This window comes from Cricetulus griseus, assembly GCF_003668045.3.
Source record: "Cricetulus griseus strain 17A/GY chromosome 1 unlocalized genomic scaffold, alternate assembly CriGri-PICRH-1.0 chr1_1, whole genome shotgun sequence".
NCBI classification, from domain to species: Eukaryota; Metazoa; Chordata; class Mammalia; order Rodentia; family Cricetidae; genus Cricetulus; species Cricetulus griseus.
The window spans coordinates 11,090,555-11,108,189 of record NW_023276807.1 but is presented as its reverse complement, the minus strand read 5'-3'; the positions used below and the strand labels follow the sequence as shown (position 1 = coordinate 11,108,189).

At 41.8% G+C, this 17,635-nt stretch overlaps 1 protein-coding gene across 1 annotated transcript in view; it reads left to right on the top strand.

Annotated features, from left to right (window-relative positions):
• Vwa3b (von Willebrand factor A domain containing 3B) overlaps positions 1 to 17,635 on the top strand; it is a 176,942-nt gene that overhangs the window by 85,748 nt on the left and 73,559 nt on the right. Inside the window, 3 exon segments of the mRNA XM_035453446.1 lie at positions 2,515 to 2,653; positions 3,659 to 3,790; positions 12,920 to 13,018. Coding sequence (XP_035309337.1) covers positions 2,515 to 2,653; positions 3,659 to 3,790; positions 12,920 to 13,018 — 370 coding nt within the window.

The following is a 17,635-nucleotide window of genomic DNA, read 5'->3' as shown; positions in this document are numbered from 1 at the left end:
CAGGCACACTGTTTTCATCAAAATAGGATTTTTTAAAATATCTTTTCTATTTCTCCCTTTCCTGACTGTTGTAGAGTCTAATTACAGACATACTTCTTGTATGTTACAAAATTCTTTCTAATTTTCTGTTTCGCTTTGAATTGCTTCCTACTGCTGTGTCTAAAAAAAAAAATTCTCTGAACTTTTCTTCTGCTGTCTTGCTTACTATTAATGCTGTATAATTAACTTTTCACATCAGATGCATCCCTCTAGGAATCCCACTTAGGGGCTTTTAAATTTTATTATTTACTATAATTTGTATTTATCCTTGAGAATTCCATTACATGCATGAATATAGAATGAATATATATATGTATATATATTCATATATATAGAATATATATTCTATATTCTATGAATATTCATATTCATATAGAATGAATATATATGTGTATATATATATATAATGAAATATAAATTTCCTCCTCCAATTCCACCTGTAACCCCTAACTTGTCCCTGCCCCAATTTTATGTTATGTCGTCTTCTTCGTCTCCCTCTTCCTCTTTTTCCTCCTCTTCTCCACTAAGTCCAGTTAGTGCTGTTCATATGTGAATGGGTGTGAGGCCATCCACTGGAGCATGAGAAACCTGTCAGTGAGAACATGCTAAAAAAAAAAAAAAAAAAAAAAAAAAAAAAAAAAAAAAAAAAACCCGAGTTGCCCACTCCCAGAAGCTATCAAGAGTTCCTCAGTAAGTGCTCTCCTGGGGCCTGGAGCACCTCCCCCATCTATGCTGGGATTCTGACTGACTGGGTTTTAACAGATCTTGTACAGGTAACCACAGCTGCTTTTAATTCATAAGAACAGCACCACGTCTTGTCTAGGACTCAGCGTTTCACGGTGTTCCTCTCCATTCTCTGACTCTTATGTTCTTTCTGCTTCCTCTTCTGCAATGTTTAGGATCTTTTTTATGTCTTCCATTTCTCTTCTGGTTCTCTTCCTGGACATATGAAATGTATTTGTAGTGACCACCTAACACCCTTTTCTTTTCTGCTAATTCTAATGTCTGGGTTGCTTGGGGCTCTGTTGATCAGATTTTCTACTAACTGTGGATACTTTCTTGCTTTCTTGTATGCCTGGGAGTTATTTTCTTTCTTTCTTTCTTTCTTTCTTTCTTTCTTTCTTTCTTTCTTTCTTTCTTTTTTTTTCTGGATTCCAGGCATTTTGAATTTTTACACTGTTGGATGCTAGACTTGACTTTATTTTTGTGTGGATTTTGTGATAGTGTTAAGCAGCTTAGACCCAATTTTGAGTCTAAGTCGTATTTTTAAGTTACATGAGCTTAAGTCTATGGTAGTCTTTATCCTAGGGCTGATCTGGTTTTACTAGTGAGGTAACACCTTCGTAAGATTCCACTTGACACTTTGCTCTGACTACTGGGAAAATGAACTACTATTCCCAGGCGTGTAATCTCCAGTGAGCTCTCTTTGGATGGTTTTTCTCCTTGGCTTCTGTAATTTCTTCACACACATGCCCTCATGATTATTTAATCCAAATCCCTAGGATACCCTATAGATATCTGGAGTAGGAATTTCACACCACCTGCTCCATGTCCATCACAGTCTCTGTGTCTTTCCATATAGTAACTGCCATTTGGCATTTTGTGTTACAAATTCTAGTTGCCTAAGACTTGCTGAACTCCATTCAGCAAGGCATTTTCTCTATCCTCTTTCCCCAACCCTCACTGCAAGGCTTTTACTGAAGCCATGGGCTTCAGTGCATCCTGTGATGAGCCCCTGAGTACTGACCACAGCAGCATTCCTGTGCATACAACCACCTGGTGCTTAGTTGTTCCAGAGCACCCGGTCGCTCAGTCCCGTCCACAGACTCCGAAGGTGTCAGAAGCAAGCTGCACTGTGGATCCCAGAAATCATAGCTGAGAGCCTCCACACAGTACAGAGCCAGAAGTAATTATGGCTTTCTTTGCATCCATTTTTTCTGCTGTACTGATTTTCTTAATGTTGTTCTGCTTTGAATTGGTGATAGGAAATAGAGGGGCCTGATAAGAGGGCCAGTCAAATGTAAAATTTTCTTTTAAAAAAGTTTGTATTTTGTGTGTGTGTGTGTGTGTGTGTGTGTGTGTGTGTGTGTGTGTGTGTGTGTGTGTGTGTTTGCATGTGTGCACATGCAAGTGCCTTCAGAAGCCAGAAGAGGGTTTTGGGTCCCTCTGAGCTGGAGTTACGGGTAGTTGTGAGGTGCCTAACATAGGTGCTGGGAACTGATTTTGAGTTCTCTGTAAGAGCTGCAAGCAATCTTAAGTGCTGAGTTATTTCTCTGACCTCAAATCTAGGGGGTTTTTTTCTACAGAAAAATAACAACAAAAACCCTGAAAGTAAAGAATCCACTCATCAAAGATGAGATGTAAACAGTGCAGCAGGGCTCTGGCTCTGTGTTCTGCTTCTGTAGCCCTGTCCTGTGATGAAGATGATCTAGTTGTCCATAGACGCTGTTTACTTTGATACTCTGTCCTGTCTAGGATTAAGTGGCTGCAAGACGGAAGTAGAGTCCTCTTTGGAAAAGTGAGGGGAGACTGCATCTATGTCCTCATTGACACATCCCACTCGATGAAGAGCAAACTGGACCTGGTGAAGAATAAGATCATTCAGCTCATACAGGTGAGGTGGGACTGTCATGTTCTTGTGCTTGGACTGGTGTCTCCTAAACACATCTCCAATAGTCATTGTCAGTAGAGGCTCTGGGTAGTGGACAGGGCCACACTGCACTAAAGGGTCCCTGAGAAATACAGTCCAGAAATGCTCCCCTTTGCCATTCTTGAACTGTCAGTTCTCCCTGGCAATCAGACCCATCCTCTGTTGGGTCCCTTATGTCACCGTCACCTCTGGGTCACTTAAGTGTGCATCTATACTTGCCGTCCGGAGCTGTCTCTAACCTATGATACACAGAAATCTGTTGCTTCCCAGATATTTATTATCTTGAAGTTTTTATTGAATTTCCTATGTCTTTTAGGGAAGCTATGTGAACTGGCCCCAAAGCTGCGGATGGGAAGTGGGTAGGCTTGTGATGGAATCACCCAGTTTCTGTCCCATTCACCTGGGCTACCCTTGAATTGTTTTCTTGGAAGCAGGTTGCTTTATGAATCCAGTTTCCATAGTAACCAGGTCTCACAATATTATCATGAGTCTGTTGTGCTAAGAGTAGAGAATGTTTAAGAAATACAAAATAAAGCTCATAACCAGCTTCCTGGGGGTGGGGATGGGGGGTGCTGATGATAGGCAAGCAACTAGGTCTGTACCAAATAAGAGCCTTTCCAAGAGGTAGTGTCCAAAATGATGACATTTTGAGTTTTCTTTCTTTAAGGATTTAAACATGCTTATTCAGCATAGCATTAATATCAGTATTAAATGCTATGGTACAATATTGCTCACACATGCATATGTGGCCTATAATACTTTCTATACATTCATATATAACATCTGTAGAGGCCAAGCATCCAAACTGTATAATTTTGACTCAAATGCCTTTTGCAGCAGAAACTTTTTTTTCAATTGAACATAAATTGCAGCTAGCTTCTAGAACTAAAAATGGATATCCTAGAGACTCTCTTCAGTTTTTCTTACATTTGAGTGGTTTTATGGTTAAATAATAATTGTCTCTTACAGGAACAGCTGAGATACAAGAGTAAATTCAATTTTGTGACATTTGATGGCCAGGCAATTGCTTGGCGGGAAAAACTCACTGAAATCAATGAAGATAATTTGGAACAGGCTGAGTCGTGGATTAGAGACATTAAGGTAAAATGTCTAGTCTGGGAGAAGTCTTAAAATGTCTGAAAGTGTACTTAGTTTACTCATAGGATAGAAATGGTTGAGAAATGGATTGAGCTCCAAGAAAGGCAGTGTTTATACATGGGCAGTTACTTGGCTACAAAGGTCACATTCATCCAGTCTCATTAGTCAGTATCTTAACGTTTAGATAACATCTATTTATAGTCATCATCCCTTGGTATCCATGGGAGATTGATTCCAGGACCTCCCCCATATCCTATGAGAGCCACAGATGCTCAAATCCCTAATATAAAATGCTGTGAGATTTTTCAGAGAGCCCACACAAACCCCCGTGTGCCAAAAATCATCTTTGCACAGCTCACAACATCCAGTGCAAGTAACTGGTGTTATACTCTATCATTTAGGGGATAAAGACAGGCAATCTTTTATGCGTGTGTATTTATATATAGTGTGCATATGTATGTTATATATGTGTGTATGCAGATTTGTGCATGCAAATGCAGGCATGCATGAGCCACGGAGCTTGTGTGGAGACCAGAGAACAGCCTTATTTATATGTTATTCCATCTTGTTTTAGACAAAGGCCTCTTTGTTTTCTGCTGCTTCTATCCACTAGGGTAGCTATCCTGTGAGCTTCTGGGAATTCTCTGCCTTTCATCTCCTCACAAGAGTGCTAGGATTACAGATGCACACAATTGCACCCAGCTTTTTACGTGAGCCCTGGGCATTCAAACTCATCATTTGCACAACAAGGGCTTTGCCCGTTGAGCCGTCTCCCCGTCCCCAGACACAATCACTCTCATGTACATGTACATGTTTGTGTACTCATTCCACAGTTGTTTGGATTTGTGGGTGTGTAACCTTGGACAAGGAAAGGTGGCTCTCTTTTCAAATCTGTCCTGGGCTCAGTTTGCAGCCTCATGATGAAAACAGATTTCAACAGATAATATTTTGGGTACTCAGGCATTCAGATCTGTCCCATCTGACACCCCATCAGTGTTTCAGAGGCTCAAAGAGCCCACTGCAGCTGTTGTTAACATGAACTTTGTTCAGAAGCAATGAACTCCTGGAGACAGTGAAGTCTGAGCATCTAAGGCTGAGAGCAAGAAGAGAGAGGAGGATACAGGGAGAGAGTAAAGTCATTTCTCAGGTCTGCTTTTTCTTGGAGATCTACAAAGCTGTTGTCTCTTGTCACACGGGCTACTGGGAAAGATTTTTAAGTTTCTTTTAATTTTGAATATGCTCCAGAACCATATGGCATTCCAGATATTTGAGAGACGCTTAAATATCTGAGACAGAACTGTTTGAAAAGTTGCTTAAAATAGCTTGTAGCTTGAGTATAGAGTCCTAGATTTGCTCAGCAGCCACACCAGACTGAGCTCCTTGAATCCTGACTGATCAAAGCAGAGCCAGGCAGACACTGGGATGTCCCAAGTTCCTTTGGGACTGCTTTTAAAATGAGAAAACAAAGGAAGTATGTTGAATAAGAAGAAGGTATTATCTTTAAGTCATTGACCATCTTATCCTGGGGGTAGAGTGTCAAGATCATACTCAACTTAAGTTTCCAGTATTACCAGTGTTCTCCTTTTCGCAAACTACCAGTAATAGGAGTTATGTTGGTGATGGAGAGCTGTCTGTCTACCGAGGTATTATACATTCAGTCTTACTTGGCAAAGACATCTGTGGGTTCTGCTCTACTCCCATTGGTACTATCAGCAGAGTGGTAGTTCAGTTCAATCAGAGGCCATCAGATTTTCCACAAAAACATTTCTGACTGCAGTATCTCCTTAGTCTTCCCCAGTAGGAGAAAGCCTCTTGATCTTCCTTGGATTTACATAATCTTGATACTTTTGAAGAACACTGATACTTTCTAGAATGTTCTCCAGATTTTTGTTTCTGTTTTGTGACACTGGGAACTGAGTCAGAGCCTGGAACATGCTAGGCAAGTGTTCTCACTGAGCTCAGCCTTAGCCCTTTTAAATTTCAGTTTGAGGTTAGGGTTGCTAAGTTACCTAGGCTAGCCTTGAACTTGCAGTCTTCTAGTCTCAGTCTCTTATGTAGCTAGGATTATAGGTGTGTGCCACCATGCCTGACTTCTTCTAAGGCAGTCTCTTGCAGAGTAGCCCAGGTTGGCCCAAATCCAGCTTCCCTAGCCTCCCAAGTGCCAAGATTATAGCAGGAATCACTGAACCTAGCTACATTGGCTTTTTAAAACAGCCACCCTGTTTTTCTTTAGTTTCCTATATTGCTGTACTGTTGAATTTCTCTGATTCTGCTCTGGTATTATTTCTTTATTTCTGCTTATTCTGAGTGGGCACTGCTCTTCTTTTTGAAGGTTCTTTAGTTAATAACACAGTTTGCTTTGGGAGGCGTTTCCATTGTCCTAGCATAAACTACTAGTTGGCATAGGTTTCCCCACTGGCATTGTGGTAGCTACATTTTATAGAATTAAGTGTTTTACTTAATTTTCCATAATTTCTAGTAAGTTTTAAGTTTTTTGTGTTTTCTTTTTTGAACCATGAATTATTTAAAACCCATTATTTGACTTCCAAGTGTTGGAAGGTTTTCAAGATGTGTTTCTGTTATTAATTTTGATTCCATGATGGCTGAAGGCAAACTTGGCATGATTTAAATTGTTTTTATATTTGTAAAATGTTTCATAAAAATTTAAAACTTACTAGAAATTATGGAAAATTGAATAAAACACTTAAATTCATAGAATCTAACCCCCATAGTCCTGGCTATTAAAGAAAATAACCATAATTGGTCATTTATTTTTTTTCTTTTTCAGTTTCATCAAATTTTGTTTTGTGTATTTTGAAACTCTGTTGTTTGGTGCATATGTATTTAGAGTTGTTGTCTTTGTAGATTGAGCCTTCTGTCATTAGTTAATGGGCCGTTTTGTCCCTAGTAATGATGTTCACTATTCTAAAGCATGTAGTGAGTCAGGCTTTGTAGTACCTATGTGAATATCCCAACCCTTAGGAGGTAGAGGCAGGAGGGTAATGAGTTGGAAGCTATCTTAGCAAGACTAATCTCAAAAACAAAAATAAAACTTCAAATGAAAACCAACAAATCTACCCCCAAAACCTGAAGTGTGCTGTTAACATTGCTATTCCTGCTTAAAAGAATAAACCTACAATGTATCACTTTTATCCTTTTATCCCCAGTTTATCCATGTTTTTGTATTTGAAGTGGCTTTTTTTTTGTAGACATTAAGGGATCTGGTCAAGATTATGTTAAGTTCTCCAATCCCTGTCAAAAAATGGGGCATTAAGACCATGTGTGTATAATTGATATCTAAGGCTAATGTCTGCCATTTGGTTGTTTGCTTATTGTGGAATCCTTGGTTTCATTCTTTTCTCTTGCCTTCTCGTGGGTCCTTTGGGTACTTTTAGTGTTCCATTTTAATTTACTCATTTTACTTTTTACTGTGGCACCTCGTATGGTTTTCTGAATGCTTGTTCTAATGGCTTTCCATATGCAAAGTTGTCATTTCTCGAAGCTCCCAATCCTGATGTATTATGACTTCAAGTGAGCAAGCCTGATTTCAATTTACACCCTTTATGCTCCATACATATTAAAAGTGTAACTGAAATGGCTCTCTGTAAGTCATTATTGGTATGAAACCTGCTTAAACTGTAACACATGATTTGAGAAATTTGGGGAGTTAAAGATGGTCATATGTAATGACTTCCATGTTCAGAGTTTGAGTTTCTATTATTGTTTCTTTTGAGCCATAAGCTTCCATTAGCCACCCTTTAAAGATGAGACTCCCAGCAATAGAATCTCACAGCTCTCCATCAGCCACAGAGTAGATAGTTTCACCAGATGTAAGTTATGACTGGAGATTCATTTCTTTCAACACTTAAAACAAGTTGGGCCACTTCCTTATGTCTCTGTGGTTTTAGATGAGAAATGGCTGCCACCCAAATTGGAATTCCTTAATGGGCACTGTAATATGCTGTTTCTCTTTGACTGTTCTTAGGGAGGTTGTGTGTATGTGTGAGAGCATTTAATTTTCAGAAATTTACATCTAGCTATGATTTTCATAGATTTTTAACCTATTCGGGGTTTTCCCTCAGCTTCTTGAATTGTAGTTTTTATAATTTCAGCAAATTTGAGGATTTTATTTAGTTCAGAAACAATCATAATTTACATAGCAATCTCAGGTCCCTTTCCCTCCCATCTTTCCATTCCCCCCAGACTCCCCCTTTCCAGCCCCCATCCAATCTCCAAGGAGAGTGGAGCCTTCCCTGGGGAATCATCAAAGTCTGTCACATAATTTGGGAAAGGGCCTAGCCCCTCCTCTGTGTATCTGCATGGAGAGAGTATCCCTTCATGGGAAATGGGCTCCCAGTGTCCATTTGTGCACCAGGAATAAACACTGGTTTCACTGTCACAGGTCCCGTAGACTGCCCAGGCCTCCTAACTGGCATCCACATTCAGAGGGCTTGGTTCGGTCCAATGCTGGTTCCCCAGCTTTACGACTGGAGTCCATGTGCTCTCACTTGGCCAGGTTCCCTGTTTTTGTAGGTTTCTCCAGTATGGTCCTGGCCCCTTTGCTCATCACTCCTTCCTCTCTACAACTGGATTCCAGGAGTTCAGCTCAGTGCTTAGCTGTGGGTCTCTGCTTCTGCTTCCATCAGCTACTGCATAAAGGCTCTAGGATGGCAATTAAGGTAGTCAGAAATCTCATTATAGGGGAAGAGCTTTTAAGGTAGCCTCTCGACTATTGCTTTGATTATTAGTTGGGGTCAACCTTGTGGATCTCTGATTTCCCTAGTACCAGATTTCTCGTTAAACCTATAATGGCTCCCTCTATTAAGGTCTCTCTTTTCTTGCCCTCCACTATTCTCCTGACTCAGTCTTCCTGCTCCCTCATGTCCTCCTCCCTCCTCCTCTTCCCCTTCTCTTTCTCCTCCCACCCTCCTCCCTCCCCATTCTCCCAATTTGCTCAAGAGTTCTTGTCCCTTTCCCCTTCTCTGGGAGACCATGTATGTAAATTTGAGGATTTTTTTAAGAAAAGATTTATTTCTTTTTAACAGTTGTCAAAAATTTATGTATTTGTTGCTCTTCTTTTTGAGGTATGACTGTATATAGCTCAGGCTAGCCCTGAACTTGAATTTGTACCATCCTGCCTCATACTACCACTAAGATTATAGACAAGCTCCACAAACTGCTGTGATAACCACCTTATAAAATTACTACTGCATTAATGTTTTTATATAAATCTGTTCTTCTGAACCATCTATACGGTATGATGAAGTAAAAAAAAAAAACTATCATCTATCAGTTTTTGAAGAAAAAGTTGTCAAACAGTAAATGTATATATAATAATTGGTTACATATTAGATGCAAATTTTCAAGCTAGTTTCTCAGGAGGAGAGAGGGCCATTTAAGAGAGAGACAGGTACAAAGGTACAGAGTTTGTATTACAAGACAGCAAATAAGTGGGGGTAGAAGGTGCTTGATGAAACAAGATAGAGAAAGGAAGAACTACCAGAAGACACCTCAGCCGGTAAAGGTGGGTGCTTCCCACCTAGTCTGATGACCTGCATTCAGTCCCCCAGAACTCAAATGGTGGCGGTGAAAACTGACTCTCCCAGGTTGTCCTCTGACCACCACACTTGCCTTGGCATTTCCACACCCCCTATACACACACCCCAACACAAAGTAAATATATAAATGTAATAGAAGCAACTTAAAAAACCAAACAGGGTAACAAAAGAAGAAGCACCATTAGAGAAAGAGAAAGGGGGATACAATATGTTTTACCTTTTGCTGGACAGAGAAGGGAGAGGTGTTGAAGTAAACACCCAGGTTCAAATGGGCCAGATTTATTTTTCATGATTTTAAATTGTATATCTATGTATTTATATATGTATATATCTATGTATATCTATGTATATATCTCTTTCTATATATACAGATACACACACACACACACACACACACACACACACATATATATATATATATATATATATAGAGAGAGAGAGAGAGAGAGAGAGAGAGAGGGTGTGTGTGTGTGTGTGTGTGTGTGTGTGTGTGTGTGTGTAAGTGGGGCTATGCATGTAAATGCAGGTGCCCACATAGGTCAGAGCATCATATGCTCTGGAGCTGGCACACATGATTGTGAGCCACCCAGTGTAGGTGCTGGGAAAGAAATTTGGGTCCTCCACAAGTACATGCTTATAAGCCCCAAACTGTCTCTCTAGGCCCTTGGGTGTTTTTTTTTTTTTAAGCCATAAATATTTTTTTAAAATTCTTCACTCTCCCCTCTCTCTTTTTCTGAAACTCTTATAGTATTAATCTGCTTTATTGTCTCTGTGATCTCTGAGGGCATCAGTTGGACCACTTATCTCAGACAAAAGAGCTATTTCTGGTTCTTTGTAGGATGAGTGATTTTTCTTTATTGCATTCTGGGAAATTTTTATCATTATGTCAAGAGACTCTAATCCCAGTGAAGTCTTGTCACTTAGCAAGCAGACACGGTATTTAGGTTTAGCCTGTTCGATCTGGCATACATGTGTGGGCTTTTGTACCAGCAACAATTTAGTTTGCAGAGCCCCCTCATGCTGCCAGGACTCCCATTCAGATCCTGCTTGGTGCTATCATAGGGGTGCAAGGCAAATCCCTGAGCTGCCTGTTACTGGCGGGAGACCTTCTGAGGACACAGGAATAGAAATTGCTAGGTCTGAGTCTCCTTATGCCATAGGGTAAAAATACAGTATTGCTTAGTCTACTAGATTTACTTTAGTAGATTTACTTGGTAGATTTTTTTCTTATTATTATCTTCAGCACTGCCACCACTTTCCCAACATTTTGCTTTATGTGGATGCTACAGCAATAAAATTACTTGTCCAATCCTGAACAAATAGGAAGTAGGCGCTCCCATAGTAATCTCTATTTGCCTACTCATCCATTCATCTTTTAGTAGTCTTCCATGCTAGCCCCACCTTGAGGTGTCTTTAGCTATCCACTCAGCTAGAATAATGCAGCCTATGCCAGGCATCACTGGAGCAGTGTTATAGCATAGTGCTTGGTAGTGTTTCCAAGCTCTTGGCACAGCCCTGTCAACTCTTCTCAAGACAGGGTTTGATCTGGTTTGGTAAGTTGTGTTCTAGTCCCATCATGATGCATGGCAAGTGCTTATTAAATACCCACAGAGAGTTAGCGGAGGCTAACAGAAGAGGAAAGGAACTGCATGGGAGGGGTCATAGCACCCCCACCTGTGTCTCTGTTTAAGCAGCCTTAGCAGAAAGGGCATCCAAGGCCCACAGTGAAGCTTGACAAGATTTGGATACGTGCTGGATGCTTGTCATTCCTTTGGCCACCAATCTTCATCTTCTCATACTAATTCTTATAAGGAAGGTAGAACCTGCTCACCCTATAGAAGCTGAAACTCTGGCCTCTACTCGGCTCAGGAGCAAGTATGCTGCTCAGGTGCACAACCTCAGAGTACCCTCCCTGGATTTGAATTGAGAGACAGTGACTCTAGATGGAGGGTCTACCAGCAAGAACCCTGACAGCGGTGGCATATGCATACTTGTGAAGCTTCTTGGGTGGCAGAGGCAGTAGGCTGCTGGTCCATCTCATGTCTGACAGTCCCTGGTTTGGTGTGGCTAGCCACAACATCTGGTGCCCTGGTGGTATTTCAACGGGGCCCCTGCCAGGCAGGCTTGCAGCAGAACTGGGGTCCATGCTCCATGGTGTGAGGTCCCAAGATAGGTTTTCCTGCCAGATGGCAATACTGTGAGCCATCCAGATGCCCTTTGCTTAAATTCCTGCTTGCTTGGATCAATCACAGTTGCTTTTCTTGCTCACAACTCTGTTTGAATTGATACCCTGAGTCTGAGATGAGGAGGAAGGCTTAAGTAGGCTTTGGAAATCTTGAAGTGCCGTGTGTCTTACTGACAGAGATTATATCTTGGTAAGGCTCATTTTTGTATGTTAAACAAAGTGCATTCTGGCGAATCTAATTTATCTGATTTCACCCCATTCTGTACTGATACACGAGATTTTCTAATTTATAATTGTTTGATGTGTTTGGTGACATTGTTAAAAACCTATCATTCCCCCTTGACATGCAATGTCTGTATTCTTTCTTTCTTATACAAAGAATTGTAGATGGTGTTATGATTAATGTCATACGTAAGAGAGAAAAATAAGCCATAATTTATTCTCTTTGATTGATTATGATTTTATTTTATACAGTTAGCCCTCAGTAGCCATGGGAAAATGGTCCTAGGATCACCTCTTTCCTTCTAGATACCCACATTGACAGATGTTGCTTATATAAAATGGGACATGTTTGCATATGAGCTGTGCATACCCTTTTGTATCTTTTCAATAACCAGGTTATGTATATATAATGTAATATAAATGAAATTATACTTACAATAGCATAGTGCATACTTACTATTTTTTTGGGAGGATAACATTTTTTTTCAATATTCAGTATCTGTGTAATTTTCTTCCTAAATATTTTAACTCATTTGATTGAATCCCAGGGATATGGAACCCATAGATCCAGGTTGCCAGCTATGTCTGTTTATTTCCACCATACACAAAGCAGAATATCAGGACCCCATGAATTCCCTTAAGACCCAATAATATACCATTCATTTTAAGGGCAGTTCTCCATCCTAACCTTTGTAGGTTGGATTTATGCTGGAAGCATTCATGTGTTCATCATTAGGCCATTAATAAGACCACACTCGAGTTTGCCAAATACTGGGTGACATGAATAAATCCTGAGTTGAAACAAGCATGATCCCATCTGGGATGCATTCAGGCTGCTTGATTCAGCTCTGCTGACAGCAAAGTCATCCTTAACTGAGTGAGCATCTCACACAAAAACACAGATGAAAATGACATTAAAACTGCTGTTGTCAAGGCAGGAAACCCACAGCCTTGACTTATAGCAGACCTTGGACTACCTGGCTAGAGACCCTGATGGCACACCTGGGGATTTGGTTTCTTGGAATAGCTGGTCTTAAATCATTTTCTCAATGAAATTTAGTCTGTTATTTCAGAAGTGTCCCTCACCCCCGTACACGCCGTTGAGCAAAGGATATATTTCACGTTCCTCTGTGATCTCCTTTGGCTGTCTCTTTTCTTCCCCCCTAGGTTGGAAGTTCCACAAATACTCTGAATGCCCTGAAAATTGCTTTTTCTGATAAAGAAACACAAGCCATCTACCTTTTGACAGATGGGAGACCTGATCAGGTACTCACTACAACTGCTAAAGAAGACCAGTTCAAGAATGTCCTGAAAGGGAATGCTGAGAGGGGAACTGAGACTTTTGTAGAGGACATCATAAAGCAGAGAAGCTGATCTTGGTGACTCAGACCTGTCATTCCACTTACACAGGAGACTGAGGCAGGAGGATGGCAAGTTCAACAGCTGCTTGGTTATAGAATGAGTTCGAGGCCAACATAAGCAGCTTAGCAAGGACCCCATGTCAAAATTTTGTTTTGAAAAACTTGAAAAGAGGGTTACGGATGTAGCTCAGGGTTGAGTACTTGCCTAAGCATTCAGGAGGCTCTGGGTATTGAACCCAGAACTCTGGGTTCAATACCCAGAGCCTCCCAACCCTCAGAGGTATTGAGAGATATGTCCCTGGCATAGAGAACCAGAAGTGAGGTAAGAAAAGACACCAAGGAACAAACATTCATGCCTTCTGTAACTCTGAGGAGCATTTATGGCCATACTGATGGTGATGGATGTTTTATGCTTAATGTGACCCAAATTCACAGTCCTGGAGACCATGCCCATGTCCATTGCACACTGGCTTATGTTTTATGACCATGGAGATTGCTCTCAATTTCTTTCCTTTGAGGGCTCAATCTAAACATGTCACCGGGCAACATCCTTGGTTCTATCCCCAATTTTAGCTTCACCCTCCCTTAAACCAAAAGCACGCCTTTCAGCTGAAATGCTCTTGGCTTTGTTTAGCCTGCCTGGAAAATATTTGAGAAGTTTCAGAAGAGTCTGTTCTGTTTCTTTCTAGCTTTGTGAATGAAAGACAAGTACCTCAGGCATTAAGTAAATAGAGGATTTTCCAGGCCAGCACAATGTAAATTGACTGCTAAAGTGAATTAGTATCAACATGTATCCTGCCCCAGAAGATGTTTATATGTGCAGACTGCCTATTCTAAAATACCCTGTGTCAAATGGCTCAAGAATTAAATACTGAAGCCACCGGATTTTATCACTGCATTATATTCATGGCAGAGAAGTGGCGCTTTAGTGAAATTTAATTTGGAATGTTCTTCCTGTCAACTTCACTGGACTTTCTATTCAGAAGCTGTCTGTGACTCCCTTGCATGGCTTAGGTGGTGCCAAGGTTTGAGTGATCCTTGCCTTAGGGAAGTTTACCTTTAGGGAATGTGCTACATGTATACAGTTCATTTTGATACAATCCAGGGGCTGAGATTGTCTGGCCTATGTCTAGCAGCTCAGAGGGATGGATTTAGCTATACAAGATGGACAGAAAACCAGGGAGGGTCCTCTGGTAGAGGCAGGGATGTGGACTATACCTGGAAAGGAGAGAGAACTTTCTGAACAGGGAAGACCAAATTGTCCTGGGTGTTGGGTACAGAAGAGGGGGCATATGGGCAGGAGGGTCACACTCAGAGAAACCATCAGGGCATGATGGAAGTGTGCAATGTAAGCTGAGGAAATGTGACAAGGGGCTGCTGTGCAGGTCAGAAGAGTGGGTGTCACCACAGTGGGGACCTTTCATAAGAAAAGAACTTGTCACCGCTCCATAGTTTGGAAACAGGATGCCCTGATAATGCCAGGGACAAGCTGTGCCAGAGCTTCTGCTGGGACCTCGACAAGGGCCTGTAAGCAGTATCCCCTGCCATCGCGAGAACTGGGGAGGAAGAGGCTTCCTTCAGAGTCAACAGGGCTTGGTACCCAGTTTGGGAGCAGGCAGTGGGGGAGAGGAGAAGGCCAGAGGAGGGTAGAAAGAGGTTAACTGCTTTCTGACTCACTATGATATTAGCAACCCAAGTGGAATTTCAATTAAGAGCAAACAGGTCCGGGGTGCTGGTGAGCAGATTATTTGTATACTTGGGCTACATGGGTGTCCAGAAGCCCCAAGAAATATGAGAATGGTTCAGTAGCCCAGGGTTTCCCACATTGTAGCCCCCTGCAAGGATCTAGAATCCCACATTATCCAAAAGGCATTCACGTAGCTTTCTGAGGATCAGTAACTTTTCTGAGAGAGACTGTGATTCATTTAAACACAAAACACTGAGGAGGTAGGTGAGAGCTGGAGTTCGAAGAATGACAATTGCCCAAAACGTAATTTATCGGTGCTTCAAAGTGTTTCATGTTCACATGTGGGTCTCTTTACTTTGCATTGTCTCGAAGATTCTGTCAACAAAGCAAATGGATATCAGATATTTGTGTTCTGTGTAAAATATATTAACAAGTCCCACCCAGCGTCTTTTTAGTAGTGAAGACAAGTTCAAACCAACACGTGGCTCAGGTGCTCTGAACTCTCTCAGGACATCATATAAGATGAGCTGGAGGGAGGGCGGGCAGAGTCCTTGAGGGTGGAGTGACTTGTTTGTCAGTTTTCACCACCTTTGAGGAAGCTCACTGTGTAAGGCCAGTGTGATTCAAAAGGCAGTGTTTTCTTCTTGGATGAACACGTGGACCATCTAGATTCCACCGACATCCGCTTACTATCTGTTTCATGACAGATATGTGTCTTTAAAACTCATCGTGTTACAAGAATTCTAGAAATGCCAGTCTTCACTACGGGCCAAGTCTAGTCCAGCTTTGGCTCTGGTTATTTTAGGACTCCTTCAAAATCAAAGTCTTTACGAATGGAGTCAATGATTAATTTTGCACCCTTCTAAAATGAAAATAAAAGATAAAGCCTAACATGAGCCCTGTGAAGTCTAGGGGATGGGAAGTCACAGGTGAGGGGCCTGCCCAGGTAGACCTTAAGGTAATGAGAAAACCCAGTTTCCCGCTCTCTCATAGCTCTGGGTTGATGATGGAGAGCTCACAGCACACCTTGCTGCTCAGCTTCCTCTAAGGGACTGAAGAGAGCTGGCAGCCTCTGTGAGGAACATAGGAGAGAGTCCCTGGGCTGAGAAAAGCTTCCTCACTGTTTCATAGGAGGGTGAGAGGCTATGGCTCCTCCACTTGACAGCCCTGAGGAACCTGCAAGTAAGGCTCTGTGAAGAAATCAGAGTGGGCCAGGCTGCTGTGGGAAGAGGCTGATGTTGACCTTCGGAGTCTTCATCTTCAGTGCCCCGAGGCTGTAAACCAGCTGCAGCAGTCTACAGCAGGCAGAAGATAGGAATGACCATTGCATTCCATGGAGCTTGCTTTCCAGTCTAGGGCACACCATTCCTCTCCCCCCAGCTCTCTAATGCCACAGGGGGTGCTAGAACACCATGCAAGCTTAGCACTATGGAGCTGGGGTTGGGTACAATGGTGGGCTTACTATGTTGCTCCTAATGTGCTCTTTAGCTGGATAGAACAATGGGAATGGCTTAGAGATGGAAATGTGGCTAGAAACTGGCCCAACACTGTCCATCAGAGCATCCTTGGGCAACTGCAGTTTCCTTATCTGTGGTTTAAGGCTGGTCCTCCTTCCTGCCAGGGTTGCTCTGAGGAAATAAATGAAATGATATTTCCATAAATGACCTCCATAAATATTGAGTGAGTACCAGAGCTTCTCTTCTCAGCCTGAAGCTGTTATTGAGCAAGATGAACAAGGTACTGGCCTTCAGGGAAGCTTTTAGTAGAAGGAGAGGCAGTAAGCAAATAAATGCATGCTGTCTTATAGCTAATGAAGTAGAGACACCAGCTATGGTTTCCCAGCATGCAGTTGGAATTATAGTGCTGTTGTTTTCCTTCCTCTCTCAAGTGTCTCTGCTGTAAATCAATGTTAAGAGCAGTGCCTTGCTGACACCATTTATTTGATGACCAGAATAAGGGTCTGTCTCTTGTCCGGTTTGTTGAGTCAAGGAGCAGAGACTGTATAGCCCTTGTAAGAAATAAAACCTGCAAACTTCCTTCAAAGGTCTCCAAGGATTCTAGAGAAGCCTAAGCACAGCACTTACCTAGCATCTAGTAAGCGCTCAGAAAGGGGAGCTGAGCTGGAAGGAGGCAGGGATGGCATGTGGACTAAAGTTTCTGTCCCTCCCAGTCTTGTAGTTGTTAGTTCCAAATAAACACAGAGAGGCTTACATTACTTATAAATTGAATGGCTGATGGCTCAGGCTTCTTATTGGCTAGCTCTCTTAATTATTAACCCATTTCTATTAATCTGTGTATCTCCATGTGGTCATGGCTTACCAGAGAATGACTCCATGTCCTACCAAGAATCTCCTTGATTCTGCCTACTACCTTTCTCTATCCCTGCTCTTATTTCCCACCTGGCTAAATCCTGCCTGTCTATTGGCCAAAACAGCTGTATTCATCAACCAATAAGAGAAAGGTATTTTCACAGCATACAGAAGGACACCCCCATCAATGGCACACCTCTCTCAGGCCTTGTAGTTTACAAGAGAAATAGGGGCAGCTTGTTGGTTATGTTGAATTGATGTTTGGCTAGCAAACAAGCTGATGGTCAGAGTAAATGTGTTGATGAGTAGTGTAGTCTCAAGGCCAGAGCTAAACAGACTCAGGGTATGTTTGAGTGATGGCTTACACAAGCTCAGTCTCTGGGGGCCTTTTAAACAGCAGCCTCTTCAGGGAAGGCCAGCTGGCTATGAGTATAGTCCCCTCTCATTCATCACCCTTTCCCCGGGGATTCATGGGAAAATAGATGAGGCAAGGTTATAGGACAAGGCACAGGAACCATAGGTAGAA